The sequence below is a fragment of the Mustela putorius genome, unplaced genomic scaffold (genome assembly GCF_011764305.1).
Source record: "Mustela putorius furo isolate JIRA1106 unplaced genomic scaffold, ASM1176430v1.1 tig00000095_pilon_pilon_pilon, whole genome shotgun sequence".
Classification (NCBI taxonomy): domain Eukaryota; kingdom Metazoa; phylum Chordata; class Mammalia; order Carnivora; family Mustelidae; genus Mustela; species Mustela putorius.
The window spans coordinates 33,867,783-33,889,035 of NW_025421280.1; the positions used below are offsets into that span (position 1 = coordinate 33,867,783).

Sequence of the window (21,253 nt, forward strand, 5' to 3'; positions counted from 1 at the left end):
AAACCGTTCTTGGTAAACAGGAATGGAATTAGTAGGGTATAATTTAGCAGTTTTGAGTTCCACATTGCATAGGTTTTCGTCTTACAGTTTTCTTCGTTAAACACTGATGAAAAGCGTTTCTCAACACCTGTGTTCTTACTCTTCTGGGAACATTCAAATATATACAAAACTAGCCATGGTAGTAAAATGAACCACACACACCCCCACGCCTGGCTGCCCGGCCCCAGATACCTGTCACCCAGTGTCAACAGTTACCAGCTGGCCATCTTTTCATCTGTAACCCCATAAATCTCTCCCAACTGGATTATTTTGAAACCCTCCTAGACATGTCATTTCAATATATTTCTATCTTTTTTTAAGGTTTCCCCCGCCCCCCAAGATTTTATTTATTCATTTGACAGAGAGAGTACAAGCAGGGGGAGCGGCAGGGAGAAGGAAAAGCAGACTCTTGCTGAACAGAGAGCCCGACGTGGGGCTCTATCCCAGGACCCTGGGATCATGAAGGCAGACACTTAACTGAGTTACCCAGGCACCCCTTCAGTATATTTCTAGATAATAAAATTGGTCTCTCTCTCTCTCTCTTTTTTTTTTTTTGTTTAGCAATTCAGCAAAATGTGAATAAAAATGTTAACATTTAACAGTCTCTCTCTCTTTTTTTTTTTTTTTTAATTTGACACAGAGAGAGAGATCACAAGTAGGCAGAGAGGCAGGCACAGGGAGAGAGGGAAGCAGGCTCCCTTCTGAGCAGAGAGCCTGATGCAGGGCTTGATCCCGGGATCCTGAGATCATGACCCAAGCCGAAGGCAGAGACTTAATCCACTGAGCCACCTAGGCGATCCTAGCAGTCTCTTTAAAAAGACAAAATATAAGTCTAATATTTTTGTACTTTATAAAGCATAATAATTCCTTACTATGAAACACATAGCCAGTGTCTGTGTTTCCTCATGTGTGGTAAATTTTGTTAGCTTGATTTGTTTTAAGCCTTTCTAATTAGATTCCTTTCTTTTCTTGCCATTTATTTGAAGAAATTAGTTCATTTGTCCGGTAGAGTTTCTAGGTCCAGCTGACTGCGTCCTCGTTAATGTCTTCCTTGTTTTGTGTTTCTTATAAACTGGTTAGTTAGCTCTAGAATCAGCTTCCAGCTCTAGTATTATTATTTTTTAAAAGATTTTATTTATTTCACAGAAATCACAAGTAGGCAGAGAGGCAGACAGAGAGGAGGAAGCAGGATCCCCGCTGAGCAGTGAGCCCGATGTGGGGCTGGTTCCCAGGACCCTGGGATCATGATCTGAGCCGAAGGCAGAGGCTTTAACCCACTGAGCCACCCAGGCGCCCCCCAAGCTCTATTATTTCTTGAGACCCTTCCGTAGATGGTGCTGTGTGTTTTTAGAGGCATGTGAGGTTTCTTCTGTGATGCCAGCAGCTGTTGATCGACATCAAGATCCATAATTTCTTAGGTTGGCAAAATGGCAACATTGTAACCTGTCACTCAGACATTAAACTTGAAGCCTCTTTTTTAATATCCCAGCAGTGAGGGCATTTCCTTGGAGGGAATAAGACACCCATGACCTGAATGTGTCCTAAAGAGGCTGCCTTTGGTGGGGAGGGCTACAAGTCCTCCCGGGCTTGTTGGAGCGCTGGCGTCCTGCCGAGCTAACAGTTGGCTTTCCCGTTGCTGACAGCCCTGCCAAACGGAAGCCTGAGGAAGAGCAGGAAAAAGCGAAATCGGATGAGTCTCCTGAGGAAGAAAAAGACCAGGTAGGGCTGGCATTTTCTTCTCTCGCCCTCTCTTGGTACATTTGCTGATAGGCCATGTATAAAGTCAGGACTACCTAAATGGACTTGAAGCCACCAAGATGGTGTTAGAACATGACACCGTACCCGGGCAGTATGAAGTATGTCATCGTTAGGCCTGGGGGCTCCATGGACCCCTGTTATTCACAAGGCAGCCTTGTACCTTCAGAGTCTGTTCCCTCTACCTTCCTACTTCTCTAGCGGGCAAGACTGGCAATCAAATGTGACAGGTTTACAGCCTTCACTGCTGCTCTCCTAAGTCTCCTTTCCACATCTAGCTTGTCTAGCAGCAGAGCGTTAGACAGCTTCTGTGTGTAGTAGAACATTGCTGCTTGGACCTCTTAGGTTAGAAAGCCTGTGGCTTACTGAGGGTCTTTGATACAGAAAATGTTAATCTCTGATGGTACTTTTTCCTTGTGACTTGAGGGCCATACCTAGATAAAACCAGGCGGTCACGCATTCATTTTCATTTTGATTTTGATTTGGGATTAGCTTAAGTTGTGGGGAAGTCTATAGGTTTGGGTGCAGGTAATAAATGCCTTATTGCTACTGAGCAAACTACAGACACTCCTCTTTAAGCCTGGGTTTCCCAGCTTGCCATTGATTTTCGGGGCCAGTTGCTCCTTTGCTGGGGGGTGGGGTGGGGAAGACGTCCCTGTGGATTGTGGAACACAGCAGTATCCTGACCTCTACTTACTAGATGTCAGTAGTAATCCCCTTCTCCCCTCTCAGTTGTGACCACCCCAAGCATCGTCAGTTACTTCCAGTTTGGGGTGAGGGATAAAGTTGCTCTGGGTGAGAAGCACCAGACTGAGGGATCATTCAGGTGTCACTGGGTTATCCCTAGCATTGAGGTAGGTTTGACATCCTGTTGTGAGACACAGTGATTCTGGTTTTAGGAACTTGATGTTAATCTTCATAATCTTTTTTTTTTTTTTTTTTTTAAAGATTTATTTATTTTGACAGAGAGAAATCACAAGTAGACAGAGAGGCAGCCAGAGAGAGAGAGAGAGTAGCAAGCTCCCTGCTGAGCAGAGAGCCCGATGCGGGACTCGATCCCAGGACCCTGAGATCATGACCTGAGCCGAAGGCAGCGGCTTAATCCACTGAGCCACCCAGGCGCCCCAATCTTCATAATCTTTATTCAGATAGTAACAGTTTACTTGGGTTACCCACTCTCAAGGGGAAACTGAGGCATAGAGGGAACCACTAGTCAGTGGACAAGCCTCTTTTTTTTTTTTTTTTTTTTTAAACAATTTTTTTTTTTTTTTTTTTTTTTTTTTTTTTTTTTTTTAAGATTTTTATTTATTTATTTGACAGAGAGAGATCACAAGCAGGCAGAGAGGCAGGCAGAGAGAGAGGAGGAAGCAGGCTCCCCACTGAGCAGAGAGCCCGATGTGGGCCTCGATCCCAGGACCCTGAGATCATGACCTGAGCCGAAGGCAGCGGCTTAACCCACTGAGCCACCCAGGCGCCCAAGCCTCTTGTCTCCTAGGAAAAAACAGTATAGGCAGAAGCAGGCTGGCTCTTGTCATATATCAATAGCTCGCTCCCACATGCCTCCGTTTAGAGTGGTTTTTCACACCCTAACTTTTTGGAAGGCTTACATAGCCTTCTCATCTGGCCTCTTAAATGGGGATTTCTTTTTTTTTTTTTTTTTTTTCTAAGATTTTATTTATTTATTTGGCAGACAGAGATCACAAATAGGCAGAGGCAGGCAGAGAGAGAGAGGAGGAAGCAGGTTCCCCACTGAGCAGAGAGCCCGATGCGGGGCTCTATCCCAGGACTCTGGGATCATGACCTGAGTTGAAGGCAGAGGCTTTAACCCACTGAGCCACCCAGGCACCCCTTAAATGGGTATTTCAGTTTCTGAGTTTGTGTAAGGCCTGGAGGCCCTGTGGGTGAAACACTTGTAAAAGTACCATCTGTTCCACTAGTCTAGAGGAAGGCTTCATGTACCAAACAGTGGTATCAGATGGCATTGGTCACGTAAGTCATCATACAGAGATAATCTTACTTTAGTCAGTTTAAAGTTTTGAAAATTTACTGTGTTTTAAAACCAATGCATTACATGCATTTAGTAAAACTAAGTAGTACAAAAGGATGTTTTGGTGCATAGATCTCCCTTCTCCCTAAACTTTGGGGGTTGGGGGCTAGGATTTATCAGTTTTTTCTATGTTGATTGAGAGAGAGAATGTATTAGTATACTAGTGTACCATCTGTGTCAGGGTTTGCTGGAGAAACAACCAACAGGCTGTGTATATGTAGAAGATGAATCTTAAGAAATTGGCTCATGGGTTTAAGGCTGGCAATTGTGAAACACGAAGGACAGGCCAACAGAGGCCAACAGGCTGGAGACTCTGGGAGGAGCGGATGTAGCTCAAGTCTGCAGGTAGCCTGGAGGCAGGATTTTCCATAGATACAGATACAGATTTCTTTCATATGTGTTTCAAATAATGGATTACAGTGAGGTTCTGGGTAACTTAACCAACTTTCTCCGATGGGAACTTGTCCTATAACTAACACAGCAGCAAAACCAGGAACTGATATTGGTGCAATTAGACTTTACCAGTTCTCACTTATGTGTATATACTTACATGTGTCGATTATTGTTGTAACCGCCACCTCAAACAAGGTACAGATCTGTTTTATCACAATAATTTCATCCCTTTTAAATACATATAGATATCCTGGAGATGACAAATAGTGTGAACTTAGGGAAACGGGGCACTGGGGTATTATCCAAGAAGAGCTGGTATCTGGTTGAGGTTGTCATTCTTACTTGTTGATGTGAATCTCAGATTACTATATATATATTTTTTTTTCTAATGCTAAAGGATTCCTGACAGGAGGTGAAGGATCTTTGATTCTTTTACATACCCTCACTAGACCAGCTGGTATACAGTCATGCGCTGGGCCAACTCCTGGCCCTCTTCTTTGCTTTGAGGGAGTGGGGACATCACTACCAGACTGATGGATGCCCAGATCTTTCCCCCAACCCAGATCCTCTGCCGTGTTTAACTGTATCAAATGTATTGAACACTTTCTCACCCATGCTTTTCATTTTGATCTTCTTTGAAATGAATATTCATGTCCTCTTCCCTTCTCTCCACACAGGAGGAAAAGAGACGGAGAGTTACATCCAGAGAACAGTAAGAATAATTAATACATCTTTTCTGTACAATGTGCAATCTTCATTACTGAAATGACTTTTCTGAAGAGTTTTAAGGAGCTTTATTGTGAGTTGCCATGGCGACTATAGATGGCTTAAGAATGCTGAATTTGGGGTTAGATTATTAACCTTCAATTCATGTAGAATTCTCATTGCAAAGAATGAATTGAGGGCAACTGGCCGTTGTCAGAGCCAGATTTAAAGGTCCTATTAAATATTAAAGTAGTATGTGCCTTTTGAGATTCTGGGATGAAGATTGCTTCCTTGGGTAGGAAGAGAAGGACCGGATGACAACTGCTTGCAGGGGAGGAGTTTGGGAGAGTCACCCTCGGGGTGTGTGCTACTTTGCTTGACAGAGTTGCTAGACCGCTCCCTGCAGAAGAACCGGAAAGAGTAAAACCTGGAACACACATGGAAGAAGAGGAAGAAAGAGATGAAAAAGTAAAGCCTGGTCCCATCAAGTTTGTCGATTGTACTTTTTAATATTTGAGTCCCCATTTGGTTTTAGGAAGGGGGTCGGGGGAGTGGGGAACAAAATGACTTTCTCTAGTCAAATGACCTTGACTTTAGCCAAAATGTGTTTCAAACTCCCTTTTTCTGTGGTTCTCTACCTGGACGGGGGGTTATGTGGCTGTGGGGATAAGCACACCAGTGTTAGGCTTGGGCTCAGCTAGACCTTGTGCTCACACCTCAGTTGCAGAACTTTGGTCCCTGCCCTTGTCCATCTGCCTCCCTCACTCACCAAGTCTTTGCAGAAATCTCATTCTCAAACACCTCTGGTGCTAGAATTCTGTGGCAGCATCCAGATATAAAGTTGTGTGCCCCCCCCCAAGATTTTATTTATTTTAGAGAGGTGAGTTGGGGGAAGGGCAGAAGGAGAGGGAGGGAGAGAATCTCTCAGGCAGATTCTGTGCTGAGCATGGAGCCTGATGTGGGGCTTGAACCCAGGACCCTGAGCTCATGACCTGAACCCAAACTGAGTTGGACGTTCAACTGACTGGGCCCCCCTTTAAGCTGTATACTTATTTTTTAACTATTTGAAAGAGAAGGTGCGAGAGAACATAAGCAGGGGGAGTGACAGAAGGAGAGGGAGAAGCAGGCTCCCGGCTGAGCTGAGTAGGCAGTCTAATGCGGGGCTCGATCCCAGGACCCCAGGATCATGACCTGAGCTGAAGGCAGACATGGAAACAACTGAGCTACCAGGCACCCCTAGGTTGTATTCTTAACTGAGAGAAGACCAGATCCCCCCCAGGTCTTCCTCAGACCTCCCGCTTCTTTGTAAAATCAGATCTTAAGGTTCTGTGAAATAGAGATGTGCCATCTGAACCCCCTCAGGGAGGGGATAGAAAAGGGACTAGGGGTTTGATACCAGAAGCCTTACCATTGGACGGTACTCCTTGTGTGACATACTGCTAACACTCAGTGGTCACAGGTGGTGGAGTGACTTTAGGTCCTGATTTGTGTCCTGTGCCGATATCGGCTAGAAGTTCCTTACAAGGGGCACCTGGGCGGCTCAGTGGGTTAAGCCTCTGCCTTCAACTCAGGTCATCATCTCAGGGTCCTGGGATCGAGCCCCACATCGGGGTCTCCGCTCAGCAGGGAGCCTGCTTCCGCATTCCCACCTGCCTCTCTGTCTCCTTGTGATCTCTTTCTCTGTCAATAAATTTTTTTAAAAGTTTCTTACAAACTGGAAGGGTTACTGGTGTGACTGGGAATCTCTTAAAGGATGGGCGTGTTTTATTGCTCTAGTGGGGGAGCAGCTGAGATGTATGGTAATTCTTGAGCCACTTGGTCCTTAATGCTCGCCTTTAATCGATCCCCTTTCCTACCTTGATACTGGTGAAAACTAGACAGCAGTTATGGTTAGAGCACTCCAAGTTCATCTGAACACAGGCCATTCCAGGGGGCTTTCTTGACCACCCTCCGAAGGAGCTTTGGGCAGGATTGAGGTTCCTTAGCTGTGGTCGGGCTCCCAGGATGTCTTCTTGAGATAGAGCGTCTGCGATATGTTTGTTCTCGACATCACCAGCCCTTGTGGTCTCTTCACAAAATGTGGAGTTTGAGGCCGAGCACACCTCGATGTTTTCCAGAGAGATGTGTTGAGCTCTTTAAAGTCAGGTGCAAACCAACGTGCTGTCACGGGTTTGAGGTGGAACACTTGCCGAGTAGGCCATCCTGCTTCCTGCCGCTATTATGGTTCCTGTTCTGATAGCTAGCTGTCTGTGAGGTTGTCCACTTCCATCCAAATGATGGGTGGTAGAGGAGTTTGGGGTAAAATACTTGGATTATAGAACTCTTAGATCCTGCCACTTCTGTCCGCTTACCACACCAGAATTAAACGTGCTGTCTTGAAGACCATCTTACTCCCACCAGCTAGACTATAGGATCGGTTTAGGTTTATTTCTACAGAACACTTACAGAAAGATCAGGATGTAGGACACCTTTGTGGCTCAGTCAGTTAAGCATCTGACTCTTGGACTGAGCTCAGGTCGTGATCTTAGGGTCCTGGGATCGAGCCCCCCTGTTGGGCTCTGCGCTCAGCCCAGGGTCTGCTGGAGACTCCATTTCCCTCTGCTCCTCCTCTGCTTGTTTGCTTCTGCATGTGCACTCCCAAATAAAATCTTGAAAAAGATCAGGTCTAAGTGAAGGAAAATCAACTAGTTTTTTTCTCTCCCCTCTTCCTCCCCTCTCCTCCCCCAGGAAGAAAAGAGGCTCAGAAGTCAAGCCAAAGAACCGTAAGTATGCCTAACATGTCTTTTCACTTTCTACTGTGAACTTAGTTGCTGAAATAAGCACTCTGGTAGAGAGCTGGCCAGACAGGGCATTAGGTGTGTAAGTTATACATGTGTGTGGCTGGTTGTGCTTGTGGGAGGTCTGACCACCGTAGCGAACACAGGGCTCAGTCGCTGTCAGCTGATCATGACCCCAGCCCCTTCCTGCTGGCGGTCCTGCAGCAAGCAGCTTGTCAGGGGGCAGTAAAGAGCACTGGACGAGCAGCTGTGTTCCTCAGGGCAGCTGTTGAAGACGCTGTAGCAGACTCTTGCTAAGGCCCAGTGGCTTCACACAGCATTATTTAGCTTATGAGTCTGCGTCTTGGTGACTGTCAGCTGCTCTTGGCCAGAGGTGGTGGGGGTGATGGGGATGATCTGCCTCTGCTCTGGGACGTGGCCAGCCGGGGTGTGCTTTCATGGCGGTGCCAGAGCGTGAGGGCAGAGGTGAAAAGCACCTCAAGCCTCTGTTGACGTCGAGTTGGCTGAAGTAAACGTTGCAGCTAGGCCTTTTTCTCGGGGTGGGCGGAACAGCCAAACGGGGCAGCAGGGCCCTGCAGCCAAGGTACTATGCGGAGATGGTGTCCCGTGGTTGCGGGGCGGGCTGCACACCAGACCGGCCCTTGTGAACCCCTCCGGGGTGACCTCAGGCCCAGACGCTTGCCTTCTTCCACTGCAGGCAGAGTTCCCATCAGGTTGTAGGAAATCACTGGAGTCCTATTGGGGTGGGGTGGGGGGTTTGTTTTTGTCTCCAGCTACTGCTCTATGTCAGCAACATCTGTATGAAATGCTGATGGGATTTCTAAAGATCCCAAGTTCTGAAGTAATAAATGCCTTCGGGGGGCGCCTGGGTGGCTCAGTGGGTTGAAGCCTCTGCTTTCAGCTCAGGTCATGATCCCAGGGTCCTGGGATCAAGCCCCGAGTCAGGCTCTCTGCTCAGCGGGGAGCCCGTTTCCTCCTCTCTCTCTGCCTGCCTCTCTGCCTACTTGTGATCTCTGTCTGACAAGTAAATAAAATCTTTAAATAAATAAATAAATGCCTTCGGGTTTCCTGCAGAGAAGGCTTGCCCTTCAGCCTGGAAAGGCAACCCATGCTCTGAGTCGTGGGTGGAGACTGTCTAGTCATCGCGGGGGCTGCTTGCAGTGGCATCAGGCTCCCTGAGGTGACCTGTGTGTGTATATTCCGTTTGTGTGACAGAACACCTAAACCGAAGCCTAAGGAGGAGCCAGACAGAGAAGGGAGAGCAGGGGCGCAGGCTGAAATGAATGAAGGAGACGAGAAGGTAAAGACTGAATCTTGGTTTCTTTTTTTTTTTAAAGATTTTATTTATTTGTCAGAGAGAGCGAGCGAGAGCGAGCACAGGCAGACAGAGTGGAAGGCAGAGTCAGAGGGAGAAGCAGGCTCCCTGCGGAGCAAGGAGCCCGATGTGGGACTCGATCCCAGGACGCTGGGATCATGACCTGAGCCGAAGGCAGCTGCTTAACCAACTGAGCCACCCAGGCGTCCCTGAATCTTGGTTTCTTAAATGTCGCTTTTTATCTCTTCCCATGTGGTTGGGACATGGGATGGGACAGGGCTCTGGGTTCAACTCCAGCCCTACCTACCCATGGGGCGACTCTGGGAAGGTTACCTTATCCCCCTGGTGGGGATTGATGGTTATCCCTGCATGTCAGTGAACGTGCAGTTGTCTGTTTACCTGTCACAGGAGGAGGGGCCTGTGTGCACCTTGACAAAGGGGTGTGCGTCGGCTTCTCCAGCTTCTCCATGAGAAGGCTTGACCTGTGTCCCCTCAGACACATCGGCCACCGCTGTGCTGCTTTACTGGCCTCCTGAGTTCTCAGTCTAGGTCTCCCCATCTTGCCAGCCCCTCCATTTCAGCTAAGTAAACACATTTAAACTCTAAAACGTGATGTGTGGAGCAGGGCTGGGCCTTCATGAAAATACAGGCTGGCGAGGTCAGCTGCAGGGCAGTCCTGCTACCCGAGCTCCAGGGGAGGGGTACTGCTGCCCCGGGAGCTGCAGCACCGGGCTCTCCAGCCCTTCAGGCAGTGTACTCGCTTCTAAGAGAAGCTGAACTAGGACCAACCCAGGATTGTCTCTGTCATGGTTTTTTTTTAGTTTGTTTGTCTGTTGAGATCTAAACAGTGGAGACAGATCACAGACTTGTTGGGTCATGCACTTCCTTCCGACCTGGCTGGCACTAGGCATCCATTCTCATTCTGTGGCCTTTGACACTTTTGGTGCCACCTCCAGCTTGCTCTACCATCTTCTTGTCTCTCACCTTTTCTGCCCAGATACCGATTCTCTTACTAAAGGTGCTTGCCCCAAATCCCTTTCCAGACCCTCTGGAGAGACCTTTGGGATGGTGTTGGAACACCCAGTCCCTGCGGACAGAAACTGACAGGAGCTTTTGCCTCATGGTGGAAGGGGTTGGAGAGAACACACATGTGACTCCTTCTAATATTGTTAGCTTTTCTGTTTTAATAAATCCACTAATAGAGTTATTACTCTATGAAAATGAGCTCAATAAATTTATCAGAGGTATTTTTTGTACCTAAGATCAGAAGGTACTAGATTGTATATAACAAGGAGTTGGTGACTGCTGGGAATTCTTTTATTGATTTTCCATACTGGATTGCTAAGTTCTGTCCTGGTTTTTTTCCTGCTGTTCCACTGCTGTCCGTATGACCTCTTCACTTCTGACCAGATGAGAGATCAAACTACAGGCATTTTTTACAACATATTCTAAATGGCTATAATATTCCCTTTTACAATGAGCTTTCCTGGGACTGGGTTGGCTAATGATGGCCCAGATCTGGCCTATGTTCCTTTTTATAAAGTTCTGCTGGAACAGAGTCATGCTTTTTCACTTCTGTATTGTCTCTGGTTGCTTTTATGCTGTAATGATGGGGCTGAGTAGTTGCAACACAGACCGTGTGGCTTACAAAATCTGAAAATGTTTGTTTTCTGGCTCTTGATAGAAACCGTTTGCCAACTCCTGGTCCACTCTTGTTTGGAGGGGGTAGGGAATGGAGTTAAAAATTGGAAGTTTTGACTCTACCCTGTAGATCCTTCTAGACTTTCCTGTTCTCTGGTTCCACAGTGCTGCGGTTGTTAACTGATACTTTCAGTTTGGTCTTGCTCTTTTCTCAGAAACTAACTTTTCCCCTCTTTCTCTCTCCTCCCTGCTTCACCCTCTTAGGATGAAAAGAGACCCAGAAGTCAACCCAAAGATCTGTAAGTGGTTGAAATGCTTGTGCCTTTGTGCTGTGCTTTGTGAAATTTTTCTTACTGAAAATATCGTTCTAGAGATCTGTGACGACGTAGTGGTTTACAGGGAGCTGATGATACTCTTGTAATATTGGATCCTTTCAGGCAGGGTTAGATAAGAAATTACACTGGGCCTCTTCCTTACCCCTTACCCTCTGCCACTTGGGTAGCCATCCCAGCCCTGCACAATCTCCTGTGTCTCTTAGCTCCCAGCACTTCTCATGTGGCCCCATTTGGGGTCACAGGGGATTTTTGGGGGCCTTCTCTTAGGGTTACTACAACTTATCAATGCTCCTTTTAAAGCCACCATCAACCATCACAAGGGGCTTTCTTCATTGGATGGGAAGAAAGAATCTGTTGCCCAGATATATTCTAAATATTTTGCTTCTCAATAGGGAGGCATTAGTTTGTTTTTATTTATTTATTTTTTTAAGATTTTATTTGAGAGTGAGAAAGAGAGAACACAAGTCAGGGGGAGGGCAGTGGGAGAAGCAGGCTCCCCGCTGAGCAGAGAGCCCGGTGCAGAGCTGGATCCCAAGACCCCGGGATCATGACCTGAGCCGAAGGCAGACACTTAACTAAGACTGAACCACCCAGGAGCCCCAAATTTGTTACTTTCTATGTGAGTTGGCAATTCGGTTATTCTGAGCAAATATTTGGCATATATTTCTTTACCTAATAGAGCTGCCAAACGGAGACCTGAAGAGAAAGAACCTGAAAGAGTAAAACCACAAGTTTCTGAGGAAAAAGATGAGGATGAAAAGGTAAGCTCTTGTTTTTCAGTCCTGCTGTGTTTCCTACATCCCAAAGTGATTTATTTTTAAAGATTTTATTTATTTATTTGACACACAGAGATCAGAAGTAGGCAGAGAGAGAGGAGGAAGCAGGCTCCCCTCTGAGCAGAGAGCCCGATGCGGGGCTCAATCCCAGGATCCTGGGATCATGACCTGAGCCGAAGGCAGAGGCTTTAACCCACTGAGCCACACAGATGCCCCAGATTTTTTTTTTTTTTTTTTTTTTTTTTTTAATAAACATGTATTTTTATCCCCAGGGGTACAGGTCTGTGAATCACCAGGTTTACACACTTCACAGCACTCACCAAAGCACATACCCTCCCCAATGTCCATAACCCCACCTTCCCTTCTCCCAACCCCCCTCCCCCCAGCAACCCTCAGTTTGTTTTGTAAGATTAAGAGTCACTTACGGTTTGTCTCCCTCCCAATCCCATCTTGTTTCATTGATTCTTCTTCTACCCACTTAAGCCCCCATGTTGCATCACCACTTCCTCATATCAGGGAGATCATATGATAGTTGTCTTTCTCTGCTTGACTTATTTCACTAAGCATGATACGCTCTAGTTCCATCCATGTTGTCGCAAATGGCAAGATTTCATTTCTTTTGATGGCTGCATAGTATTCCATTGTGTATATATACCACATCTTCTTCTTTTTTTTTTTTTTTTTTTTTTTTTTTTTTTTTTAATATACCACATCTTCTTTATCCATTCATCTGTTGACGGACATCTAGGTTCTTTCCATAGTTTGGCTATTGTGGACATTGCTGCTAGAAACATTCGGGTGCACGTGCCCCTTCGGATCACTACGTTTGTATCTTTAGGATAAATACCCAGTAGTGCAATTGCTGGGTCATAGGGCAGTTCTGTTTTCAACATTTTGAGGAACCTCCATGCTGTTTTCCAGAGTGGCTGCACCAGCTTACATTCCCACCAACAGTGTAGGAGGGTTCCCCTTTCTCCGCATCCTTGCCAGCATCTGTCATTTCCTGACTTGTTGATTTTAGCCATTCTGACTGGTGTGAGGTGATATCTCATTATGGTTTTGATTTGTATTTCCCTGATGCCGAGTGATATGGAGCACTTTTTCATGCGTCTGTTGGCCATCTGGATGTCTTCTTTGCAGAAATGTCTGTTCATGTCCTCTGCCCATTTCTTTTTTCTTTTTTTTTTTTTAAAGATTTTATTTATTTATTTGACAGACAGGGATCACAAGTAGGCCGAGAGGTAGGCAGAGAGAGAGAGAGAGGAGGAAGCAGGTTCCCTGCTGAGCAGAGAGCCTGATGCGGGACTCGATCCTGGGACCCCGAGATCATGACCTAAGCCGAGGGCAGCGGCTTAACCCACTGAGCCACCCAGGCGCCCATCTCTGCCCATTTCTTGATTGGATTATTTGTTCTTAGGGTGTTGAGTTTGCTAAGTTCTTTATAGATTTTAGACACTAGTCCTTTATCTGATATGTCGTTTGCAAATATCTTCTCCCATTCTGTCAGTTGTCTTTTGATTTTGTTAACTGTTTCCTTTGCTGTGCAAAAGCTTTTGATCTTGATGAAATCCCAATAGTTCATTTTTGCCCTTGCTTCCCTTGCCTTTGGCGATGTTCCTAGGAAGATGTTGCTGCGGCTGAGGTCAAAGAGGTTGCTGCCTGTGTTCTCCTCAAGGATTTTGATGGATTCCTTTCGCACATTGAGGTCCTTCATCCATTTTGAGTCTATTTTTGTGTGTGGTGTAAGGAAATGGTCCAATTTCATTTTTCTGCATGTGGCTGTCCAATTTTCCCAACACCATTTATTGAAGAGGCTGTCTTTTTTCCATTGGACATTCTTTCCTGCTTTGTTGAAGATTAGTTGACCATAGAGTTGAGAGTCTATTTCTGGGCTCTCTATTCTGTTCCATTGATCTATGTGTCTGTTTTTGTGCCAGTACCATGCTGTCTTGATGATGACAGCTTTGTAATAGAGCTTGAGGTCCGGAATTGTGATGCCACCAACTTTGGCTTTCTTTTTCAATATCCCTTTGGCTATTCGAGGTCTTTTCTGGTTCTATATAAATATTAGAATTATTTGTTCCATTTCTTTGAAAAAGATGGATGGTACTGGGCGCCTGGGTGGCTTAGTGGGTTGGACCGCTGCCTTCGGCTCAGGTCATGATCTCACAATCCTGGGATCGAGTCCCGCATCGGGCTCTCTGCTCAGCAGGAAGCCTGTTCCCTCTCTCTCTCTCTGCCTACCTCTCCGTCTACTTGTGATTTCTCTCTGTCAAATAAATAAATAAAATAAAATAAAAAAGATGGATGGTACTTTGATAGGAATTGCATTAAATGTGTAGATTGCTTTAGGTAGCATAGACCTTTTCACAATATTTATTCTTCCAATCCAGGAGCATGGAACATTTTTCCATTTCTTTGTGTCTTCCTCAATTTCTTTCATGAGTACTTTATGGTTTTCTGAGTATAGATTCTGTGCCTCTTTGGTTAGGTTTATTCCTAGGTATCTTATGGTTTGGGGTGCAATTGTAAATGGGATGGACTCCTTAATTTCTCTTTCTTCTGTCTTGTTGTTGGTGTAGAGAAATGCAACTGATTTCTGTGCATTGATTTTATATCCTGACACTTTACTGAATTCCTGTACAAGTTCTAGCAGTTTTGGAGTGGAGTCTTGGGTTTTCCACATATAGTATCATATCATCTGCGAAGAGTGATAATTTGACAACTTCTTTGCCGATTTGGATGCCTTTAATTTCCTTTTGTTGTCTGATTGCTGAGGCTAGGACCTCTAGTACTATGTTGAATAGCAGTGGTGATAATGGACATCCCTGCCGTGTTCCTGACCTTAGCGTAAAAGCTTTCAGTTTTTCTCCATTGAGAATATTTGCGGTGGGTTTTTCATAGATGGCTTTGATGATATTGAGGTATGTGCCCTCTATCCCTACACTTTGAAGTTTTGATCAGGAAGGGATGCTGTACTTTGCCAAATGCTTTTTCAGCATCTATTGAGAGTATCATATGGTTCTTGTTCTTTCTTTTATTGATGTGTTGTATCACATTGACTGATTTGCGGATGTTGAACCAACCTTGCAGCCCTGGAATAAATCCCATTTGGTCGTGGTGAATAATCAATCCTTTTAATGTACTGTTGAATCCTATTGGCTAGTATTTTGGTGAGAATTTTCACATCTGTGTTCATCAAGGATATTGGTATATAGCTCTCTTTTTTGATGGGATCCTTGTCTGGTTTTGGGATCAAGGTGATGCTGGCCTCATAAAATGAGTTTGGAAGTTTTCCTTCCATTGCTATTTTTTGGAACAGTTTCAGGAGAATAGGAATTAGTTCTTCTTTAAATGTTTGGTAGAATTCCCCCAGGAAGCCGTCTGGCCCTGGGCTTTTGTTTGTTTGGAGATTTTTAATGACTGTTTCAATCTCCTTACTGCTTATGGGTCTGTTCAGGCTTTCTACTTCTTCCTGGTTCAGTTGTGGTAGTTTATATGTTTCTAGGAATGCATCCATTTCTTCCAGATTGTCAAATTTGTTGGCGTAGAGTTGCTCATAGTATGTTCTTATAATAGTTTGTATTTCTTTGGTGTTAGTTGTGATCTCTCCTCTTTCATTCATGATTTTATTTATTTGGGTCCTTTCTCTTTTCTTTTTGATAAGTCTGGCCAGGGGTTTATCAATTTTATTAATTCTTTCAAAGAACCAGCTCCTAGTTTCATTGATTTGCTCTATTGTCTTTTTGGTTTCTATTTCATTGATTTCTGCTCTGATCTTTATGATTTCTCTTCTCCTGCTGGGCTTAGGGTTTCTTTCTTGTTCTTTCCCCAGCTCCTTTAGGTGTAGGGTTAGGTTGTGTACCTGAGACCTTTCTTGTTTCTTGAGGAAGGCTTGTACCGCTATATATTTTCCTCTCAGGACTGTCTTTGTTGTGTCCCACAGATTTTGAACTGTTGTATTTTCATTATCATTTGTTTCCATGATTTTTTTCAATTCTTCTTTAATTTCCCGGTTGACCCATTCATTCTTTAGAAGGATGCTGTTTAGTCTCCATGTATTTGGGTTCTTTCCAAACTTCCTCTTGTGGTTGTGTTCTAGCTTCAGAGCATTGTGGTCTGAAAATATGCAGGGAATGATGCCAATCTTTTGATACCGGTTGAGTCTTGATTTGGACTGAGGATGTGATCTATTCTGGAGAATGTTCCATGTGCACTAGAGAGGAATGTGTATTCTGTTGCTTTGGGATGAAATGTTCTGAATATATCTGTGATGTCCATCTGGTCCAGTGTGTCGTTTAAGGCCTTTATTTCCTTGCTGATCTTTTGCTTGGATGATCGATCTGTCCATTTCAGTGAGGGGAGTGTTAAAGTCCCCTACTATTATTGTATTATTGTTGATGTGTTTCTTTGATTTTGTTATTAATTGGTTTATATAGTTGGCTGCTTCCACGTTGGGGGCATAGATATTTAAAATTGTTAGATCTTCTTGTTGGACAGACCCTTTGAGTATGATATAGTGTCCTTCCTCATCTCTTATTATAGTCTTTGGCTTAAAATCTAATTGATCTAATATAAGGATTGCCACTCCTGCTTTTTTCTGATGTCCATTAGCATGGTAAATTCTTTTCCACCCCCTCACTTTAAATCTGGAGGTGTCTTCGGGCTTAAAATGAGTTTCTTGGAGGCAACATATAGATGGATTTTGTTTTTTTATCCATTCTGATACCCTATGTCTTTTGATTGGGGCATTTAGCCCATTAACATTCAGGGTAACTATTGAGAGATATGAATTTAGTGCCATTGTATTGCCTGTAAGGTGACTGTTACTGTATATTGTCTCTGTTCCTTACTAATCTACCACTTGTAGGCTCTCTTTGCTTAGAGGACCCCTTTCAATATTTCCTGTAGAGCTGGTTTGGTGTTTGCAAATTCTTTGAGTTTTTGTTTGTCCTGGAAGCTTTTAATCTCTCCTTCTATTTTCAATGATAGCCTAGCTGGATATAGTATTCTTGGCTGCATGTTTTTCTCGTTTAGTGCTCCGAAAATATCATGCCAGCTCTTTCTGTCCTGCCAGGTCTCTGTGGATAAGTCAGCTGCCAATCTAATATTTTTACCATTGTATGTTACAGACTTCTTTTCCCGGGCTGCTTTCAGGATTTTCTCTTTGTTATTGAGACTTGTAAATTTTACTATAAGGTGACGGGGTGTGGGCCTATTCTTATTGATTTTGAGGGGCGTTCTCTGAACCTCCTGAATTTTGATGCTCGTTCCCTTTGCCATATTGGGGAAATTCTCCCCAATAATTCTCTCCAGTATACCTTCTGCTCCCCTCTCTCTTTCTTCTTCTTCTGGAATCCCAATTATTCTAATGTTGTTTCGTCTTATGGTGTCACTTATCTCTCGAATTCTCCCCTCATGGTCCAGTAGCTGTTTGTCCCTCTTTTGCTCAACTTCTTTATTCTCTGTCATTTGGTCTTCTATATCACTACTTCTTTCTTCTGCCTCATTTATCCTAGCAGTGAGAGCCTCCATTTTTGATTGCACCTCATTAATTGCTTTTTTTATTTCAACTTGGTTAGATTTTAGTTCTTTTATTTCTCCAGAAAGGGCTTTTATAACTCCCGAGAGGGTTTCTCTAATATCTTCCATGCCTTTTTCAAGCCCGGCTAGAACCTTGAGAATTGTCATTCTGAACTCTAGATCTGACATATTACCAATGTCTGTATTGATTAGGTCCCTAGCCTTCGGTACTGCCTCTTATTCTTTTTTTTGTGGTGAATTTTTCCGCCTTGTCATTTTGTCCAGAAAAGAGTATATGAAAGAGCAAGTAAAATACTAAAAGTGTGGCAACAACCCCAAGAAAATATGGTTTAACCAAATCAGAAGAGATCCCAAATTGTGAGGGGTAGAAAGGGGATAAAAAGAGGTTCAAAAAGAAAGAAAGAAAGAAAGAGAAAAAAAAAAAGAATTTAAAAAAGGAAAACGAATAAAGAAAAATATAAAAAGGTAAAAATATATATATTAGATAAACTAGTTAAAAAAGAAAAAGGTGGGATGCCTGGGTGGCTCAGTTGGTTAAGCAGCTGCCTTCGGCTCAGGTCATGATCCCAGCGTCCTGGGATCGAGTCCCACATCGGGCTACTTGCTCCGCAGGGAGCCTGCTTCTCCCTCTGACTCTGCCTTCCACTCTGTCTGCCTGTGCTCGCTCTCACTCTCTCTCTCTCTCTTACAAATAAATAAATAAAATCTTTAAAAAAAAAAAAAAAGAAAAGAAAAGAAAAAGGTAAAAGTTTAAAAAAATTTTAGCAGAGGAAGAGAAAAAAAATGAAAAAAAAATTAACTGCAAGACTAAAATAATCACAGGGAAAAAAAAGAGAAAAGAAAAGAGAAAATATATCACAGGGAAAAAGCCATGAGTTCCGTGCTTTGCTTTCTCCTCCTCTGGAATTCTGCTGCTCTCCTTGGTATTGAAACCGCACTCCTTGGTAGGTGAACTTGGTCTCGGCTGGATTTCTTGTTGATCTTCTGGGGGAGGGGCCTGGTGTAGTGATTCTCAAGTGTCTGCCCCAGGCGGAATTACACCGCCCTTACGGGGTGAGTAATCTGCGCCCTTACGGGGTGAGTAATCTGCTCGGGTTTGCTTTCAGGAGCTTTTGTTCCCTGAGCGCTTTCCGTAGAGTTCCGGAGGACGGGAATACAAATGGCGGCCTCCTGGTCTCCGGCCCGGAGGAGCCGAGAGCCCAGGGCCCCACTCCTCAGTGCGCCCTCAGAGAATAGCGCCCAGTCACTCCCGTCTGCCTGACCTCCGACCGCGCTCCGAGCTCACCGAGCCTGCGACCGGTTCAAGATAACCCCGAGAGCTGCGAGCTTACTGTCGGCTCTGTCTCTGTAGCCGGCTTTCCCATTCCAATACCCGCAGGCTCTGCGACACTCAGACACCCCCGATCCTTCTGTGACCCTGCGGGACCTGAGGCCACGCTGACCCCGCGTGGGCTTCGCCCCGGTTTAGCCTCTGGAGCGATGTCCCTCAGCGGAACAGAACTTTAAAAGTCCTGATTTTGTGCGCCGTTGTTCCGCTGCTTGCCGGGAGCCGGCCCCTCCCCCCCGGGGTCTATCTTCCTGTTGCTTTGGATTCACTTCTCCGCCGGTCCTACCTTTCAGAAAGTGGTTGTTTTTCTGTTTCCAGAATTGCTGTTCTTCTCTTCCATCTGCCGATGGATTTGCAGGTGTTTGCAATCTTTAGATAAGCTATCTAGCTGATCTCCGGCTAGCTGAAGTAGTCTCAGCCTGCTACTTCTCCACCATCTTGACGCCTCCGATTTTTTTTTTTTTTTAAGATAACTTTTTATTATGAAGGCGTTCGTGCATACTCCCAAGCAGGCAGAATAGGGTAGCGACCCCTGCCTTCTCATCCACCTGCAACAGCTCTCAGCTCGGGTCTTGTATTTCTGTCCATCACTCCCCATTCTCCCAGCCTCGCTCGCCCCTGGGTGATGCTGAACAAATCCCAGATGTGTTACTAAAATACTTACAGAAGAACTACCTATAAGAGGAAAGGACTCTTCTTAAAGATCACAAGACCACCATTAGCACAATGTCCAGGTCTAGTCTGTTCAAATTTCCCTGCCTATAAAAACAGTGGAGTCTGGGGTGCCTGGGTGGCTCAGTTGGTTAAAGCCTCTGCCTTGGGCTCGGGTCATAATTCCAGGGTCCTGGGATAGAGCCCCACATTGGTCTCTGCTCAGCAGGGAACCTCTTTCCTCCTCTCTCTCTGCCTGCCTCTCTGCCTACTTCTGATCTCTCTCTGTGTCAAATAAATAAATAAAATTTTTAAAAACAAAGAAACAAACACTGGAGACTGAATCAGGACCCAAACAAGGTCTGGCCGGTGAATTTGGTTGACATTTGTCCTGTCTCATATGCAGAGTTGTGCCCCTTCCTCTTGCAGTTTATGGAGGGAACTGGCTTGCCTGTAGGGTTTCTCGGTTTGGGTTTTTGTCAAGTTTGCACCCCCCCACGTGTGTTTAGTATCTCTCTCCAGCCTTGTCTCCTACAGGCTGAGGGGTAGGTCTGGGGACTTACCCAGAAGCGGGTCTTTTGTTTCCAGTGGACAGCCGAGGTGGTGCCAGGCGCTTCCTGTTGCATCACCCCAGAAGGCACAGTTGTCTGTTTATGGTTTTAAGAGTGACCCCTGGTCTGAAGGGTTGTCATCCAACCCATCCTTCATAACGTCCCTCTCAGCTTTTCACGGAGGTTTTTAGCAGTTACTGCGTAAATCTGTTTTATCACTGGGAGTTGCAGAGTGGTGATAGTCCAGTTTTCTCATTCCTTCATTTACCCCAAATAATTCTAGAATTAGGCTTTCCCTTTTTCTGTGGCAGCCTGAGCAGACTCCTATAATATCATAGTCTGGGTGGTTTAAACAACAGATGTTTATTTTCAAAGTTCTGGAGACTCAAAGTCCAAGATCGAATGCCAACAGAGTTAGTTTCTGGTGAGGCCTTTCTTCCTGGCTTGCCAATGGCTGCCTTCTCTTTGTGCCCTCACAGGCTCTTCCCTGTGCAAACGCGGAGGGAGAGTGGGAGCCTGCTGTCTCTTACAAGGACACAGTCCTGTTGGATTAGGACCCACCCTTATGACCATCCTTACAACCTCGGTCACCTCCCACTTCCTTAAAAGCCTCCTCCAAATATGGCCATGTTCTGGGTTAGGGCTTCAACGTGAAATTTGAGGGGGACTTAATTCATTCCATAGCACCCCCTATCAGTTGTTGGCTTATGAGGTACTGCTTGTACAAGAAAGCTAAACATTTTTAAAAATTTTTAAATTTTTATTTTTTAAAGATTTTGGGAAAGCCAGCACGAGGTGGGGAGCCAGGAGGTGGGGGAAGGGGCAGGGCTCAATCCCAGGACCTGAGATCACAGCCCAAGCCAAAGGCAGACACTTAACTAACTGAACCACCCAGGCTCCCCTAAACTTTTTTTTTTTTTTTTTTTTAAGTGGTCTCTGTTGGGCCCCTGGGTCGCTCAGTTGGTTAAGCATCTGCCTTTGGTTTGGGTCATGATCTCAGGGTCCTGGGATCAAGCCCCGCATCGGGCTCCCTGCTCAGTGGGGAGCCTGCTTCCCACCCCCATTCCTGCTCCCTGTGCTTATGTGCGCTTGCTTGCATGTGTGCACACTCTTTCTGTGTCAAATAAAAATTTTTTTTTTAAGATTTTACATATTTAAGATTTGACAGAGAGAGACAAAGCAAGAGAGGGCACAAAAGCAGGGGAAGTGGGAGAGGAAGGAGCAGGGAGCGCGATGTGGGGCTCAATCTGAGTACCCCGAGATCTTGGAGCCCCGAGTACCAACTGAGCTGAAGGCAGATGCTCAACGACTGAGCCACTCAGGCACCCCTCAAATAAAATCTTTAAAAAAAAAAAAAAGCCTTTCATTATGGGAATTTTGAATGTAAGACTTTACAC

General features: G+C 45.1%; 1 protein-coding gene across 4 annotated transcripts in view; it reads left to right on the forward strand.

Moving 5' to 3' along the window:
• Window positions 1-21,253, forward strand: part of DNMT1 (DNA methyltransferase 1) — a 52,870-nt gene that overhangs the window by 10,577 nt on the left and 21,040 nt on the right. For all 4 annotated transcript variants that reach the window (XM_045084247.1, XM_045084250.1, XM_045084256.1 and 1 more), the window contains 7 exons: window positions 1,683-1,758; window positions 4,912-4,946; window positions 5,323-5,407; window positions 7,667-7,701; window positions 8,932-9,016; window positions 10,937-10,971; window positions 11,687-11,768. In XM_045084247.1, the coding sequence (XP_044940182.1) occupies window positions 1,683-1,758; window positions 4,912-4,946; window positions 5,323-5,407; window positions 7,667-7,701; window positions 8,932-9,016; window positions 10,937-10,971; window positions 11,687-11,768 (433 nt within the window). The remainder of the gene's footprint in view (window positions 1-1,682; window positions 1,759-4,911; window positions 4,947-5,322; window positions 5,408-7,666; window positions 7,702-8,931; window positions 9,017-10,936; window positions 10,972-11,686; window positions 11,769-21,253) is intronic.